General features: G+C 47.7%; 1 protein-coding gene across 1 annotated transcript in view; it reads right to left on the reverse strand.

Annotated features, from left to right (window-relative positions):
* ptpdc1a (protein tyrosine phosphatase domain containing 1a) overlaps positions 1 to 19,120 on the reverse strand; it is a 103,785-nt gene that overhangs the window by 49,249 nt on the left and 35,416 nt on the right. The window contains exons 4-6 of the mRNA XM_071336967.1: positions 6,983 to 7,063; positions 5,108 to 5,226; positions 1,741 to 1,878 (exon numbers count right to left, since the gene is read on the reverse strand). Coding sequence (XP_071193068.1) covers positions 1,741 to 1,878; positions 5,108 to 5,226; positions 6,983 to 7,063 — 338 coding nt within the window. The remainder of the gene's footprint in view (positions 1 to 1,740; positions 1,879 to 5,107; positions 5,227 to 6,982; positions 7,064 to 19,120) is intronic.

A 19,120-nucleotide genomic window follows, 5' to 3' on the forward strand; every position in this document is an offset into this window, starting at 1 on the left:
TCCCCAGCCCATTATAACATACCTGTCCTCCCCAGCCCATTATAATATACCTGTCCTCCCCAGCCCATTATAACATACCTGTCCTCCCCAGCCCATTATAACGTAAACTGTCCTCCCCAGCCCATTATAACATACCTGTCCTCCCCAGCCCATTATAACATACCTGTCCACCCCAGCCCAATATAACGTACCTGTCCTCCCCAGCCCATTATAACATACCTGTTCTCCCCAGTCCATTATAACATACCTGTCCTCCCCAGCCCATTATAACATACCTGTCCTCCCCAGCCCATGATAACATACCTGTCCTCCCCAGCCCATTATAACGTAAACTGTCCTCCCCAGCCCATTATAACATACCTGTCCTCCCCAGCCCATTATAACATACCTGTCCTCCCCAGCCCATTATAACGTAAACTGTCCTCCCCAGCCCATTATAACATACCTGTCCTCCCCAGCCCATTATAACATACCTGTCCACCCCAGCCCAATATAACGTACCTGTCCTCCCCAGCCCATTATAACATACCTGTCCTCCCCAGCCCATTATAACATACCTGTCCTCCCCAGCCCATTATAACATACCTGTCCACCCCAGCCCAATATAACGTACCTGTCCTCCCCAGCCCATTATAACATACCTGTTCTCCCCAGTCCATTATAACATACCTGTCCTCCCCAGCCCATTATAACATACCTGTCCTCCCCAGCCCATGATAACATACCTGTCCTCCCCAGCCCATTATAACGTAAACTGTCCTCCCCAGCCCATTATAACATACCTGTCCTCCCCAGCCCATTATAACATACCTGTCCTCCCCAGCCCATTATAACGTAAACTGTCCTCCCCAGCCCATTATAACATACCTGTCCTCCCCAGCCCATTATAACATACCTGTCCACCCCAGCCCAATATAACGTACCTGTCCTCCCCAGCCCATTATAACATACCTGTCCTCCCCAGCCCATTATAACATACCTGTCCTCCCCAGCCAATTATAACATACCTGTTCTCCCCAGTCCATTATAACATACCTGTCCTCCCCAGCCCATTATAACATACCTGTCCTCCCCAGCCCATTATAACATACCTGTCCTCCCCAGCCCATGATAACATACCTGTCCTCCCAGACCATTATAACAGACCTGTCCTCCCCAGCCCATTATAACATACCTGTCCTCCCCAGCCCATTATAATGTACCTGTCCTCCCCAGCCCATTATAATGTACCTGTCCTCCCCAGCCCATTATAACGTACCTGTCCTCCACAGCCCATTGCAATGTACCTGTCCTCCCCATCCCATTGTAATGCACGGGTCCTGTCCTCCAAATTCCAATTTACTTACCTGTCCGCCCCAGTCCATTGTAACGTACATGTCCTGTACCTGTCACCCCAGCCCATTATACGTACCTGTTCTCCCCATCCCATTATAATGTACCTGTCCCTGTCCAGTACCTGTCCTGTACCTGTCCTCCCCATCCCATTATAATGTACCTGTCCCTACCCAGTACCTGTCCAGTACCTGTCCTCCCCAGTCCACTGTAATGTACCTTCCCTCCCCATCGCATCATAATGTACCTGTCCTACCCAGCCCATTGTAACGTACTTGTCCTGTACCCCTCCCAACCAATTATAGCGTACCTGTCCGCCCCTGTCCATTATAACATACCTGTCCTGTTCTGCCCAGCCATGTGACTTTATAGGTTGAGTGACGTTATGATTGTGTAGATTTTACGTACCGGTCCTCCCTAGGCCGGCGTGACAATGCACGGCCATCTTTCCCTCCTGGATGGCGAACGACATCACCTTGACCATGTCCAGTATAGTAGTCAGGGACGCCACGCCGTAGTCCTTCCAGCCAAAGTTATAGAAATAGACTGGAAACGGAGGAAAGACAATAGGAGTTCTCATCCCAAAACACACCCTATTCCCTATAGAATGAAACTATAGAATGAAACTAGTGACCAAAGCAGTGCACTATATAGAGACTAGGGTGCCAATTGAGACGGAGTAAGAGCATGAACTACAATCGACCCCAACGACGTATTATACAGTGTTACAAAGAAGGGCCAGAAGTATACAGAATGGTGTCGTCTAAGAGCGATGACGTGTTATACATTGTTACAAAGAAGGGCCAGAGGTATACAGAATGATATATAATACATATACATACATATACATTAAAATGCAAATTAATGACTTAAAGATCATACAATGTGATTTTCTGTATTTTTGTTTTAGATTCCGTCTCTCACAGTTGAAGTGTACCTATGATAAAAATTACAGACCTCTACATGCTTTGTAAGTAGGAAAACCTGCAAAATAGGCAGTGTTTCAAATACTTGTTCTCCCCACTGTATATACAGTGTATATACAGTGGGGAGAACAAGTATTTGATACACTGCCGATTTTGCAGGTTTTCCTACTTACAAAGCACGTAGAGGTCTGTCATTTTTATCATAGGTACACTTCTACTGTGAGAGTCGGAATCTAAAACAAAAATCCAGAAAATCACATTGTATGATTTTTAAGTAATTAATTAGCATTTTATTGCATGACATAAGTATTTGATACATCAGAAAAGCAGAACTTAATATTTGGTACAGAAACCTTTGTTTGCAATTACAGAGATCATACGTTTCCTGTAGTTCTTGACCAGGTTTCCACACACTGCAGCAGGGATTTTGGCCCACTCCTCCATACAGACCTTCTCCAGATCCTTCAGGTTTCGGGGCTGTCGCTGGGCAATACGGACTTTCAGCTCCCTCCAAAGATTTTCTATTGGGTTCAGGTCTGGAGACTGGCTAGGCCACTCCAGGACCTTGAGATGCTTCTTACGGAGCCACTCCTTAGTTGCCCTGGCTGTCTGTTTCGAGTCGTTGTCATGCTGGAAGACCCAGCCACGACCCATCTTCAATGCTCTTACTGAGGGAAGGAGGTTGTTGGCCAAGATCTCGCGATACATGGCCCCATCCATCCTCCCCTCAATACGGTAGAGTCGTCCTGTCCCCTTTGCAGAAAAGCATCCCCAAAGAATGATGTTTCCACCTCCATGCTTCACGGTTGGGATGGTGTTCTTGGGGTTGTACTCATCCTTCTTCTTCCTCCAAACACGGCGAGTGGAGTTTAGACCAAAAAGCTCTATTTTTGTCTCATCAGACCACATGACCTTCTCCCATTCCTCCTCTGGATCATCCAGATGGTCATTGGCAAACTTCAGACGGGCCTGGACATGCGCTGGCTTGAGCAGGGGGACCTTGCGTGCGCTGCAGGATTTTAATCCATGACGGCGTAGTGTGTTACTAATGGTTTTCTTTGAGACTGTGGTCCCAGCTCTCTTCCGGTCATTGACCAGGTCCTGCCGTGTAGTTCTGGGCTGATCCCTCACCTTCCTCATGATCATTGATGCCCCACGAGGTGAGATCTTGCATGGAGCCCCAGACCGAGGGTGATTGACCGTCATCTTGAACTTCTTCCATTTTCTAATAATTGCACCAACAGTTGTTGCCTTCTCACCAAGCTGCTTGCCTATTGTCCTGTAGCCCATCCCAGCCTTGTCTAGGTCTACAATTTGATCCCTGATGTCCTTACACAGCTCTCTGGTCTTGGCCATTGTGGAGAGGTTGGAGTCTGTTTGATTGAGTGTGTGGACAGGTGTCTTTTATACAGGTAACGAGTTCAAACAGTTGCAGTTAATACAGGTAATGAGTGGAGAACAGGAGGGCTTCTTAAAGAAAAACTAACAGGTCTGTGAGAGCCGGAATTCTTACTGGTTGGTAGGTGATCAAATACTTATGTCATGCAATAAAATGCAAATTAATTACTTAAAAATCATACAATGTGATTTTCTGGATTTTTGTTTTAGATTCCGTCTCTCACAGTTAAAGTGTACCTATGATAAAAATTACAGACCTCTACATGCTTTGTAAGTAGGAAAACCTGCAAAATCGGCAGTGTATCAAATACTTGTTCTCCCCACTGTACGTACAGTGCATTCAGGCCCCTTGACTTTTTCCACATTTTGTTACGTTACAGCCTAAAATATTTTTTTCCCCTCATCAATCTACACAGAATACTCCATAACGACAAAGCAGAAACAGGCTTTTTAGAAATTTGTAAAAAAAAAAACAGAAATAGCTTATTTACATAAGTATTCAGACCCTTTGCTATGAGACTCGATATTGAGCTCAGGTGCATCCTGTTTCCATTGATCATCCTTGAGATGTTTCTACAACTTGATTGGAGTCCACCTCTGGTAAATTCAATTGACTGGACATGATTTGGAAAGGCACACACCTCTCTGTATAAGGTCCCACAGATGACAGTGCATGTCAAAGCAAAAACCAAGTCGTGAGGTTGAAGCAATTGTCAGTAGAGCTCCGGACTGGGGCAAAGGTTCATCTTTCAACAGGACAACAACCCTAAGCACACAGCCAAGACAACGCGAGAGTGGCTTCAGGACAAGTCTCAACGTCCTTGAGTGGCCCAGCCAGAGCCCGGACTTGAACCCAATCAAACATCTCTGGAGAGACCTGAAAATAGCCTTGCAGCTACGCTCCCCATCCAACCTGACAGAGCTCGAGAGGATCTGCAGAGAAGAATGGGAGAAACTCGCAAAATACAGGTGTGCCAAGCTTGTAGCATCATAACCAAGAAGAGTTGAGGCTGTAATCGCTGCTAAAGGTGCTTCAACAAGGTACTAACTACAGGGAATGAATACTTACATAAATGTGAGATTTCAGTTGTTTTTTATAAATTAGCAAAAATGTCTAAAAACCTGTTTTTGCTTTGTCATTATGGGGTATTGTGAGTAGATTTATGTTGATTTTTTGTTTTCGTTTTAATCAATTTTAGAATAAGGCTGTAATGTAACAAAATGTGGAAAAAGTCAAGGGGTCTGAATACTTTCCGAAAGCACTGTATGACATATGACATTTGAAATGTTTCTATTCCTTTGACACTTATGTGAGTGTAATGTTTACTGTTCATTTTTTATTGTTTATTTCACTTTAGTATCGATTTCACTTGCTTTGGCTATGTAAACATATGTTTCCCATGCCAATAAAGCCCTTTGAATTGAATTGATTGAGAGGTAAAGATACTCACTGCCAGCCTCCATGAACATCTCAGGTCTGTAGGTGAATCCAGAGTCGTGTTCCAGAGGGTTACCACAGCTGGCGTGTTCCCCGGGACGCTGCAGGTTGATCACCGTACGAAGGCCACACCTAGAGGGAACATGTTGTCAGCTATCAGCACCACCAATAGGCCTACACATCACACCTGAAAACACCAGGAGAACACTAACTGTCACTAGCTTTTAGCACCACCAGGAGACCACTAGCTATTAGCACCACCAGGAGAACACTAGCTGTCACTAGCTATTAGCACCACCAGGAGAACACTAGCTATTAGCACCACCAGGAGACCACTAGCTATTAGCACCACCAGGAGAACACTAGCTGTCACTAGCTATTAGCACCACCAGGAGCCCACAAGCTATTAGCACCACCAGGAGCCCACTAGCTACTAGCACCACCAGGAGACCACTAGCTATTAGCACCACCAGGAGACCACTAGCTATTAGCACCACCAGGAGACCACTAGCTATTAGCACCACCAGGAGACCACTAGCTATTAGCACCACCAGGAGACAACTAGCTGTTAGCACCACCAGGAGACCACTAGCTATTAGCACCACCAGGAGCCCACTAGCTATTAGCACCACCAGGAGACCACTAGCTATTAGCACCACCAGGAGACCACTAGCTATTAGCACCACCAGGAGACCACTAGCTATTAGCACCACCAGGAGACCACTAGCTATTAGCACCACCAGGAGACAACTAGCTGTTAGCACCACCTGGAGAACACTGGCTGTCACTAGCTATTAGCACCACCAGGAGACCACTAGCTATTAGCACCACCAGGAGAAAACTAGCTGTTAGCGCCACCAGGAGAACACTGGCTGTCACTAGCTATTAGCACCACCAGGAGACCACTAGCTATTAGCACCACCAGGAGACCACTAGCTATTAGCACCACCAGGAGACCACTAGCTACTAGCACCACCAGGAGACCACTAGCTATTAGCACCACCAGGAGACCACTAGCTATTAGCACCACCAGGAGACCACTAGCTATTAGCACCACCAGGAGACCACTAGCTATTAGCACCACCAGGAGACCACTAGCTATTAGCACCACCAGGAGAACACTAGCTATTAGCACCACCAGGAGACAACTAGCTGTTAGCACCACCATGAGACAACTAGCTGTTAGCACCACCAGGAGACCACTAGCTATTAGCACCACCAGGAGACCACTAGCTATTAGCACCACCAGGAGACCACTAGCTATTAGCACCACCAGGAGACAACTAGCTGTTAGCACCACCAGGAGACCACTAGCTGTTAGCACCACCAGGAGACCACTAGCTGTCACTAGCTATTAGCACCACCAGGAGACCACTAGCTATTAGCACCACCAGGAGACCACTAGCTATTAGCACCACCAGGAGACCACTAGCTATTAGCACCACCATGAGACCACTAGCTATTAGCACCACCAGGGGGAACACTAGCTGTCACTAGGTATTAGCACCACCAGGAGACCACTAGCTATTAGCACCACCAGGAGACCACTAGCTATTAGCACCACCAGGAGACCACTAGCTATTAGCACCACCAGGAGCCCACTAGCTATTAGCACCACCAGGAGCCCACTAGCTATTAGCACCACCAGGAGACCACTAGCTATTAGCACCACCAGGAGACCACTAGCTATTAGCACCACCAGGAGACAACTAGCTATTAGCACCACCAGGAGAACACTAGCTATTAGCACCACCAGGAGACCACTAGCTATTAGTGACTAGTGGTCTCCTGGTGGTCTCAGGTGTGTAGGCCTATTGGTGGTGCTAATAACTAGTGACAGCTAGTGTTTAGTCTTCTAAAACACCAACCACCAAATAAAGGAGAGTACCTTGTAAACTGTTCAATGATATTGTATTTCTCGAGGATTTCAGTAGAAGGCCTTGCCATCGCCAGCAAGTTGTCAGTTATCCTGCAGAGAGAGAGAAAGAGACACAGAGCGAGAGAGAGAGAGGAATAACATGGTGATTACACATCAGGACGGTTCACACAGCGTTAATGAATCACATACAGTACATGTAATATGAAACAAGCGGATTAATGATGCTACCAGTTAAGCTGTTGGGCATTAGTTACCGGCCATGTGTGGCAGCGGAGGAGAGTGGAAAAGGGTGAGGAGCGTGTATTGATTACTTTGTGTTTACTTATTGATCAGGTATCTGTGTACAATAGGACACCACCCAGCTGGCTGCCTCAGACATGGGAGGAGCAGCGTAGCAGAGGACTTACAGGAAAAATACAGAATATTAAGGATACCCAGAGAATACAAAGAGAATATACAATAGACAGAGAATATAGAACCCGCAGCGAATATAGAATACACATATAATGTAGAATAGGCAGAGAATATAGAATACATATAATGTAGAATACACAGATAATATAGAACAGTGGTAGGCCTGATCACCGACAACGATGAGACAGCCTATAGGGAGGTCAGAGACCTGACCTTGTGGTGCAAGGACAAAAACCTCTCCCTCAACATGATCAAGACAAAGGAGATGATTGTGGACTACAGGAAAAGGAGGACCGAGCACACCCCCATTCTCATCGAAGTGGCTGTAGTGGAGCAGGATGAGAGCTTCAAGTTCCTTTGCTATTCCATGCGAGAAATTGCCAAGAAACTGAAGATCTCGTACAACGCTGTGTACTACTCCCTTCACAGAACAGCACAAACTGGCTCTAACCAGAATAGAAAGAGGAGTGGGAGGCCCCGGTGCACAACTGAGCAAGAGGACAAGTACATTAGAGAGTGTCTAGTTTGAAGAATGAAGAATCTATGATATGTTTTCATTTGTTTGGTTATTACATGATTCCATGTGTTATTTCATAGTTTTTATTCTACTTTTGAGTGTATGGAGTAAAAATAATCCCTTTGCGCACTCTTTGTTTTGTTTGTTCTTATACATTTTGCATATTTATTTATCTGTATTAATATTTTTTAGGGGGGGGGGGGGGTCAGCATTAATATTGCGGACAGATTGTCGTTCAATCAATGCAATTGTCTGCATCATTTCCAATTCCTCTTATATTTTTGGAGTAAATATATATATTTATATACAGTATATCACAAAAGTGAGTACACCCCTCACATTTTTGTAAATATTTGAGTATATCTTTTCATGTGACAACACTGAAGAAATGACACTTTGCTACAATGTAAAGTAGTGAGTGTACAGCTTGTATAACAGTGTAAATTTGCTGTCCCCTCAAAATAACTCAACACACAGCCATTCATGTCTAAACCGCTGGCAACAAATGTGAGTACACCCGTAAGTGAAAATGTCCAAATTGGGCCCAATTAGCCATTTTCCATCCCCGGTGTCATGTGACTCGTTAGTGTTACAAGGTCTCAGGTGTGAATGGGGAGCAGGTGTGTTAAATTTGGTGTCATCGCTCTCACACTCACTCATACTGACTGGTCACTGGAAGTTCAACATGGCACCTCATGGCAAAGAACTCTGAGGATCTGAAAAAAATAATTGTTGCTCTACATAAAGATGGCCTGGGCTATAAGAAGATTGCCAAGACCCTGAAACTGAGCTGCAGCACGGTGGCCAAGACCATACAGAGGTTTAACTGGACAGGTTCCACTCAGAACAGGCCTCGCCATGGTCGACCAAAGAAGTTGAGTGCACGTGTTCGGCGTCATATCCAGAGGTTGTCTTTGGGAAATAGACGTATGAGTGCTGCCAGCATTGCTGCAGAGGTTGAAGGGGTGGGGGGTCAGCCTGTCAGTGCTCAGACCATACGCCGTACACTGCATCAAATTGGTCTGCATGGCTGTCGTCCCAGAAGGAAGCCTCTTCTAAAGATGATGCACAAGAAAGCCCGCAAACAGTTTGCTGAAGACAAGCAGACTAAGGACATGGATTACTGGAACCATGTCCTGTGGTCTGATGAGACCAAGATAAACGTATTTGGTTCAGATGGTGTCAAGCGTGTGTGGCGGCAACCAGGTGAGGAGTACAAAGACAAGTGTGTCTTGCCTACAGTCAAGCATGGTGGTGGGAGTGTCATGGTCTGGGGCTGCATGAGTGCTGCCGGCCCTGGGGAGCTACAGTTCATTGAGGGAACCATGAATGCCAACATGTACTGTGACAAACTGAAGCAGAGCATGATCCCCTCCCTTCGGAGACTGGGCCGCAGGGCAGTATTCCAACATGATAACGACCCCAAACACACCTCCAAGACAACCACTGTCTTGCTAAAGAAGCTGAGGGTAAAGGTGATGGACTGGCCAAGCATGTCTCCAGACCTAAACCCTATTGAGCATCTGTGGGGCATCCTCAAAAGGAAGGTGGAGGAGTGCAAGGTCTCTAACATCCACCAGCTCCGTGATGTCGTCATGGAGGAGTGGAAGAGGACTCCAGTGGCAACCTGTGAAGCTCTGGTGAACTCCATGCCCAAGAGGGTTAAGGCAGTGCTGGAAAATGATGGTGGACACACAAAATATTGACACTTTGGGCCCAATTTGGACATTTTCACTTAGGGGTGTACTCACTTTTGTTGCCAGCGGTTTAGACATTAATGGCTGTGTGTTGAGTTATTTTGAGGGGACAGCAGATCTACACTGTTATACAAGCTGTACACTCACTACTTTACATTGTAGCAAAGTGTCATTTCTTCAGTGTTGTCACATGAAAAGATATACCCAAATATTTACAGAAATGTGAGGGGTGTACTCACTTTTGTGATATACTGTACATACCCACATATATTTAAGCAATAAGGGTGTGGTATATGGCCAATATACCGCAGCTAAGGGCTGTTCATGGCATGACGTAATGCAGAGTGCATGGAATACAGTCCTTAGCCATGGTATATTGGCCATCTACCACAAAGCCCAGAGGTGCCTTATTGCTATTATAAACTGGTTACCAACGTAATTAAATGAGTAAAAAGAAATGCTTTGTCATACCAGTGGTATACGGTCTGATATACCACGGCTGTCTGCCAATCAGAATTCAGGGCTCGAACAACCCAGTTTATGCATATATATACACATACATATACATACAAATACACTTTTTATTTTGCGACTCTTGGCATTCTCTCAACCAGCTTCACCTGGAATGCTTTTTTCAACAGTCTTGAAGGAGTTCCCACATATGCTGAGCACTTATTGGCTGCTTTTCCTTCACTCTGCGGTCCAACTCATCCCAAAACACCTCAATTGGGTTGAGGTCGGGTGATTGTGGAGGCCAGGTCATCTGATGCAGCACTCCATCACTCTCCTTCTTGGTCAAATAGCCCTTACACAGCCTGTAAGTGTGTTGGGTCATTTTATTGTTGAAAAACAATTGATAGTCCCACTACGCGCACACCAGATGGGATGGTGTATCGCTGCAGAATGCTGTGGTAGCCATGCTGGTTAAGTGTGCTTTGAATACTAAATAAATCACTGACCGTGTCACCAGCAAACCACCCCCACACCATAACACCTCCTCCTCCATGCTTCACGGTGGGAACCACACATACGGAGATCATCCATTCACTTACTCGGTTGGAACCAAAAATCTCATATTTGGACTCATCAGACCAAAGGACAGATTTCCATCAGTCTTATGTCCCTTGCTCGTGTTTCTTGGCCCAAGCAAGTCTGTCCTTCTTATTGTTGTCCTTTAGAAATGGTTTCTTCGCAACAATTTCAAATAACATTTTATTTGTCACATGCGCCGAATACAACAGGTATTACAGTGAAATGCTGACTTACAGGCTCTTCATTAGGACCCTTTTTTCTCCACTTCCTGTCTGAATGGCGTGCCAAAAGTAAACTGCCTGTAGTACAGGCCCTGAAGCCAGGATATGCATATAATTGGTACCATTGGAAAGAAAACACTTTGAAGTTTGTAGAAATGTTAAAATAATGTAGGAGAATATAACACAATAGATATGGTAGGAGAGAATCCAAAGAAAAACCAACCAGAATATATATTTTTTTGAGACCATCCTCTTAGAAAGGAAGAGAAATATCATATTGAAAATTAGCTCCCTGGATGCAATTCCTATGGCTTCCACAGGGTGTCAAAAGTCTATGTTCAAGGTTTCAGGCTTGTAAGATCAAAAACGAATAAGAAATATCAGTTTTAGCAGGACACAGTCTTGGAAATTCATGTTTGTGCGCACATGAAGACATTACCCACCTGCTAAAATCGGTTTCCTATTGAACATACTTCTTTCCGTAAGAAATATTATAGATTTATTACATTTTATCCGAGGAGTACAAAGAAACGTATTTTGACTTGTTGAAACAAAGTTTAGGGGTAGATTTTAGGCTTCCTTTCTCTGCTTGTTGAACGAGTGGATTACTCAAATCGATGGCGCCAACTAAACAGACTTTTTGAGATATAAAGAAGGATTTCATCTAACAAAACGACACTACATGTTATAGCTGGGACCCTTTGGATGACAAATCAGAGGAAGACTTTCAAAAAGTAAGTGAATATTTAATCGTTATTTGTGAATGTATGAGACCTGTGCCGGTGGAAAAATATTTTGACGTGGGGCACCGTCTTCAAACAATCGCATGGCATGTTTTCACTGTAATAGCTACTGTAAATCGGATAGTGCAGTTAGAAGCTTTCAACCGATATAAGACACTTATGTGTACAAAAATGTTTAAAATCCATATTTATGATTATTTATTTGAATTGCGCGCCATCCAGTTTCACCGGAAGTTGTCCTGCTAGCGGAACTTCTATCCCTAAGATGCAGTGTTAAGAAAATTCAGTAAAAAAAACTAAGAGATAAGAATAACAAATAATTAAAGAGCAGCAGTAAATAATAGCATGGCTATATACAGGAGGTACCGGAACAGAGTCAATGTGTCAATGTGCGGGGGCACCGGTGTCGAGGTAATTGAGGTAATTATGTACATGTGGTTAGAGTCATTAAAGTGGCTATGCATAGATAACAGAGTAGAGGCAGCAGGGGGAGGGGGGCAATGCAAATAGTCTGGGTAGCCATTTGATTAGCTGTTCAGGAGTCTTATGGCTTGAGAGTAGAAGCTGTTTAGAAGCCTCTTCGACCTAGACTTGGCGCTCTGGTAACGCTTGCTGTATGGTAGCAGAGAGAACAGTCTGTGACTAGGGTGGCTGGAGTCTTTGACAATCTTTAGGGCCTTCCTCTGACACCGCTAAATCTTTTCAGTCTCCTGAGGGGGAATAGGTTTTGTCGTGCCCTCTTCACGACTGTCTTGGTGTGCTTGGACCATGTTAGTTTGTTGGTGATGTGGACAGCAAGGAACTTGAAGCTCTCAACCTGTCCACTAAAGCACCATCGGTGAGAATGGGGGCATGCTCGGTCCTCCTTTTCCTGTAGTCCACAATCATCTCCTTTGTCTTGATCACGTTTAGGGAGAGGTTGTTATCCTGGCACCACACGGTCAGGTCTCTGACCTCCTCCCTATAGGCTGTCTCATCGTTGTCGGTGATCAGGCCTACCACTGTTGTGTCACCAGCAAACTAAATGATGGTGTTGGAGTCGTGCCTGGCCGTGCAGTCATGAGTGAACAGGGAATACAGGAGGGGACTGAGCACGCCTACCCTTACCACCTGGGGGCGGCCCGTCAGGAAGTCCAGGATCCAGTTGCAGAGGGAGGTGTTTAGTTCCAGGATCCTTAGCTTAGTGATGAGCTTTGAGGGTACTATGGTGTTGGAATGCTGAGCTGTAGTCAATGAATAGCATTCTCACGTAGGTGCATCATCTGTGGATCTGTTGGGGCGGTATGCAAATTGAAGTGGGTCTAGGGTTTCTGGGATAATGGTGTTGCTGTGAGCCAATGACCAGCCTTTAAAAGCATTTCATGGCTACAGACGTGAGTGCTATGGGTCCGTAGTCATTTAGGCAGGTTACCTTTGTGTTCTTGGGCACAGGGACTATGGTGGTCTGCTTGAAACATGTTGGTATTACAGACTCAGTCAGGGAGAGGTTGAAAATGTCAGTGAATATACTTGCCAGTTGGGCAGCACATGCTCAGAGTACATGTCCTGGTAATTTGTCTGGCCCTGCGGCCTTGTGAATGTTGACCTGCTTAAAGCTCTTGCTCACATCGGCTGCGGAGAGCGTGATCACACAGCCGTCCGGAACAGCTGATGCTCTCATGCATGTTTCAGTGGCAGCTCTACCCTTTACCTCAGTGTGAATGTTGCCTGTAATCCAAGGCTTCTGGTTGGGGTATGGACGTACAGTCACTGTGGGGACGACGTCCTCAAAGCACTTATTGATAAAGCCAGTGACTGATGTGGTGTACTCCTCAATGCCAATGGAAGAATCCCGAGAAACATATTCCAGTCTGTGCTAGCAAAACATTCCTGTTCTTTAGCACCTGCTTCATCTGACCACTTTTTTATATACCGAGTCACTGGTGCTTCCTGCTTTAATTTTTGCTTGCAAGCAGGAATCAGGAGGATAGAGTTATGGTCAGATTTGCCAAAGGGAGGGTGAGGGAGAGCTTTGTACACGTCTCTGTGTGTGGAGTAAAGGTGGTCTAGAATTTGTATCCCTCTGGTTGCACATTTAACATGCTGATAGAAATGAGGTAAAACTGATTTAAGTTTCCCTGCATTAAAGTCCCCGGTCACTAGGAGCGCCGCCTCTGGATGAGCGATTTCCTGTTTGCTTATGGCTGTATACAGCTCATTGAGTGTGGTTTTAGTGCCAGCCTCGGTCTGTATGTAGACAGCTACGGAAAATACAGATGAAAACTCTCTAGGTAGATAGTGTGGTCTACAGCTTATCATGAGATTCTCTACTTCAGGCGAGCCAAACCTTGAGACTTCCACAGATATCGTGCACCAGCTAATGTTTACAAATATGCATAGGCCCCCGACCCGTGTCTTGCCAGAGGCCGCTGTTCTGTCCTGCCGATGGAGTGTATAACCCACCAGCTGTATGTTCTTAATGTCGTCATTCAGTCACGACTCGGTGAAACATAAGTTATTACAGTTTTTAATTTCCCGTTGGTAGGATAAACGTGCTTTCAGTTCGTCCCATTTATTTTCCAGCGATTGAACGTTAGCTAGCAGAACGAAAGGCAAGGGCAGATTAGCCACTCGTCTCCTGATCCTCACAAGGCTGATCTCTTTCCGCGAAACCTACGTTTCCTTTTCCAGCGAATCACGGGGATCTGGGCCTGGTCGGGTGTCTGTAGTATATCCCTCGCATCCGACTCATTAAAGAACTCCTCGTCCAACTTGAGGTGAGTAATCTCAGTTCTGATGTCCAGAAGCTCTTTTCGGTCATAAGAGACGGCAGCAGCAACATTATGTACAAAATAAGTTACAAACATCGCAAAAAAACTAAAAGAATTGCATAAAAAATAAATATATATATATACACTGCTCAAAAAAATTAAGGGAACACTAAAATAACACATCCTAGATCTGAATGAATGAAATATTCTTATTAAATACTTTTTTCTTTACATAGTTGAATGTGCTGACAACAAAATCACACAAGAATTATCAATGGAAATCAAATTTATCAACCCATGGAGGTCTGGATTTGGAGTCACACTCAAAATTAAAGTGGAAAACCACACTACAGGCTGATCCAACTTTGATGTAATGTCCTTAAAACAAGTCAAAATGAGGCTCAGTAGTGTGTGTGGCCTCCACGTGCCTGTATGACCTCCCTACAACGCCTGGGCATGCTCCTGATGAGGTGGCGGATGGTCTCCTGAGGGATCTCCTCCCAGACCTGGACTAAAGCATCCGCCAACTCCTGGACAGTCTGTGGTGCAACGTGGCGTTGGTGGATGGAGCGAGACATGATGTCCCAGATGTGCTCAATTGGATTCAGGTCTGGGGAACGGGCGGGCCAGTCCATAGCATCAATGCCTTCCTCTTGCAGAAACTGCTGACACACTCCAGCCACATGAGGTCTAGCATTGTCTTGCATTAGGAGGAACCCAGGGCCAACCGCACCAGCATATGGTCTCACAAGGGGTCTGAGGATCTCATCTCGGTACCTAATGGCAGTCAGGCTACCTCTGGCGAGCACATGGAGGGCTGTGCGGCCCCCCAAAGAAATGCCACCCCACACCATGACTGACCCACCGCCAAACCGGTCATGCTGGAGGATGTTGCAGGCAGCAGAACGTTCTCCATGGCGTCTCCAGACTCTGTCACATGTGCTCAGTGTGAACCTGCTTTCATCTGTGAAGAGCACAGGGCGCCAGTGGCAAATTTGCCAATCTTGGAGTTCTCTGGCAAATGCCAAACGTCCTGCACGGTGTTGGGCTGTAAGCACAATCCCCACCGATGGACGTCGGGCCCTCATACCACCCTCATGGAGTCTGTTTCTGACCGTTTGAGCAGACACATTCACATTTGTGGCCTGCTGGAAGTCATTTTGCAGGGCTCTGGCAGTGCTGCACAAAGGCAGAGGTAGCGGTCCTGCTGCTGGGTTGTTGCCCTCCTACGGCCTCCTCCACGTCTCCTGATGTACTGGCCTGTCTCCTGGTAGCGCCTCCATGCTCTGGACACTACGCTGACAGACACAGCAAACCTTCTTGCCACAGCTCGCATTGATGTGCCATCCTGGAAGAGCTGCACTACCTGAGCCACTTGTGTGGGTTGTAGACTCCGTCTCATAATAGAGTGAAAGCACCGCCAGCATTCAAAAGTGACCAAAACATCAGCCAGGAAGCATAGGAACTGAGAAGTGGTCTGTGGTCACCACCTGCAGAACCACTCCTTTATTGGGGGTGTCTTGCTAATTGCCTATAATTTCCACCTTTTGTCTATTCCATTTGCACAACAGCATGTGAAATTTAGTAGTAGTAGTAGTGGTGACCTGGGAAGGGGTTAGCGGGTGCTGCAACATTGCCCACTCCTGATTCTGCAGCTGCGAGCTGGTCCTACAGGTGATATCCATTCTGCCGCAGAGGCTGGTCCAACAGGTGATCCCCATTCTGCCGCAGAGGCTGGTCCTACAGGTGATCCCCATTCTGCCGCAGAGGCTGGTCCTACAGGTGATCCCCATTCTGCCGCAGAGGCTGGTCCTACAGGTGATCCCCATTCTGCCGCAGAGGCTGGTCCTACAGGTGATCCCCATTCTGCTGCAGAGGCTGGTCCTACAGGTGATCCCCATTCTGCCGCAGAGGCTGGTCCTACAGGTGATCCCCATTCTGCCGCAGAGGCTGGTCCTACAGGTGATCCCCATTCTGCCGCAGAGGCTGGTCCTACAGGTGATCCCCATTCTGCCGCAGAGGCTGGTCCAACAGGTGATCCCCATTCTGCCGCAGAGGCTGGTCCTACAGGTGATATCCATTCTGCCGCAGAGGCTGGTCCTACAGGTGATATCCATTCTGCCGCAGAGACTGGTCCTACAGGTGATCCCCATTCTGCCGCAGAGACTGGTCCAACAGGTGATCCCCATTCTGCCGCAGAGGCTGGTCCAACAGGTGATCCCCATTCTGCCGCAGAGGCTGGTCCTACAGGTGATACCCATTCTGCCGCAGAGGCTGGACCTACAGGTGATATCCATTCAGCCGCAGAGGCTGGTCCTACAGGTGATATCCATTCTGCCGCAGAGGCTGGTCCTACAGGTGATCCCCATTCTGCCGCAGAGGCTGGTCCTACAGGTGATATCCATTCTGCCGCAGAGGCTGGTCCTACAGGTGATCCACCATTCTGCCGCAGAGGCTGGTCCTACAGGTGATATCCATTCTGCCTACAGGTGATATCCATTCTGCCGCAGAGGCTGGTCCTACAGGTGATATCCATTCTGCCGCAGAGGCTGGTCCTACAGGTGATCCCCAGTCTGCCGCAGAGGCTGGTCCTACAGGTGATATCCATTCTGCCTACAGGTGATATCCATTCTGCCGCAGAGGCTGGTCCTACAGGTGATCCCCAGTCTGCCGCAGAGGCTGGTCCTACAGGTGATCCCCATTCTGCCGCAGAGGCTGGTCCTACAGGTGATCCCCATTCTGCCGCAGAGGCTGGTCCTACAGGTGATCCCCATTCTGCCGCAGAGGCTGGTCCTACAGGTGATCCCCATTCTGGCGCAGAGGCTGGTCCTACAGGTGATATCCATTCTGCCGCAGAGGCTGGTCCTACAGGTGATCCACCATTCTGCCGCAGAGGCTGGTCCTACAGGTGATATCCATTCTGCCTACAGGTGATATCCATTCTGCCGCAGAGGCTGGTCCTACAGGTGATATCCATTCTGCCGCAGAGGCTGGTCCTACAGGTGATCCACCATTCTGCCGCAGAGGCTGGTCCTACAGGTGATATCCATTCTGCCTACAGGTGATATCCATTCTGCCGCAGAGGCTGGTCCTACAGGTGATCCCCATTCTGCCGCAGAGGCTGGTCCTACAGGTGATCCCCATTCTGCCGCAGAGGCTGGTCCTACAGGTGATCCCCATTCTGCCGCAGAGGCTGGTCCTACAGGTGATCCCCATTCTGCCGCAGAGGCTGGTCCTACAGGTGATCCCCATTCTGCCGCAGAGGCTGGTCCTACAGATGATCCCCATTCTTCCGCAGAGGCTGGTCCTACAGGTGATATCCATTCTGCCGCAGAGGCTGGTCCTACAGGTGATATCCATTCTGCCGCAGAGGCTGGTCCAACAGGTGATACCCATTCTGCCGCAGAGGCTGGTCCTACAGGTGATATCCATTCTGCTGCAGAGGCTGGTCCTACAGGTGATATCCATTCTGCCGCAGACGCTGGTCCTACAGGTGATATCCATTCTGCCGCAGAGGCTGGTCCTACAGGTGATATCCATTCTGCCGCAGAGACTGGTCCTACAGGTGATCCCCATTCTGCCGCAGAGACTGGTCCAACAGGTGATATCCATTCTGCCGCAGAGGCTGGTCCTACAGGTGATCCACCATTCTGCCGCAGAGGCTGGTCCTACAGGTGATATCCATTCTGCCTACAGGTGATATCCATTCTGCCGCAGAGGCTGGTCCTACAGGTGATCCCCATTCTGCCGCATAGGCTGGTCCTACAGGTGATCCCCATTCTGCCGCAGAGGCTGGTCCTACAGGTGATATCCATTCTGCCGCAGAGGCTGGTCCTACAGGTGATCCACCATTCTGCCGCAGAGGCTGGTCCTACAGGTGATATCCATTCTGCCTACAGGTGATATCCATTCTGCCGCAGAGGCTGGGCCTACAGGTGATCCCCATTCTGCCGCAGAGGCTGGTCCTACAGGTGATCCCCATTCTGCCGCAGAGGCTGGTCCTACAGGTGATCCCCATTCTGCCGCAGAGGCTGGTCCTACAGGTGATCCCCATTCTGCCGCAGAGGCTGGTCCTACAGGTGATCCCCATTCTGCCGCAGAGGCTGGTCCTACAGATGATCCCCATTCTTCCGCAGAGGCTGGTCCTACAGGTGATATCCATTCTGCCGCAGAGGCTGGTCCTACAGGTGATATCCATTCTGCCGCAGAGGCTGGTCCAACAGGTGATACCCATTCTGCCGCAGAGGCTGGTCCTACAGGTGATATCCATTCTGCTGCAGAGGCTGGTCCTACAGGTGATATCCATTCTGCCGCAGACGCTGGTCCTACAGGTGATATCCATTCTGCCGCAGAGACTGGTCCTACAGGTGATCCCCATTCTGCCGCAGAGACTGGTCCAACAGGTGATATCCATTCTGCCGCAGAGGCTGGTCCTACAGGTGATCCACCATTCTGCCGCAGAGGCTGGTCCTACAGGTGATATCCATTCTGCATACAGGTGATATCCATTCTGCCGCAGAAGCTGGTCCTACAGGTGATCCCCATTCTGCCGCAGAGGCTGGTCCTACAGGTGATCCCCATTCTGCCGCAGAGGCTGGTCCTACAGGTGATATCCATTCTGCCGCAGAGGCTGGTCCTACAGGTGATCCCCATTCTGCCGCAGAGGCTGGTCCTACAGGTGATCCCCATTCTGCCGCAGAGGCTGGTCCTACAGGTGATCCCCATTCTGCCGCAGAGGCTGGTCCTACAGGTGATCCCCATTCTGCCGCAGAG

Source organism: Salvelinus alpinus, chromosome 12, assembly GCF_045679555.1.
Source record: "Salvelinus alpinus chromosome 12, SLU_Salpinus.1, whole genome shotgun sequence".
Lineage (NCBI taxonomy): Eukaryota > Metazoa > Chordata > Actinopteri > Salmoniformes > Salmonidae > Salvelinus > Salvelinus alpinus.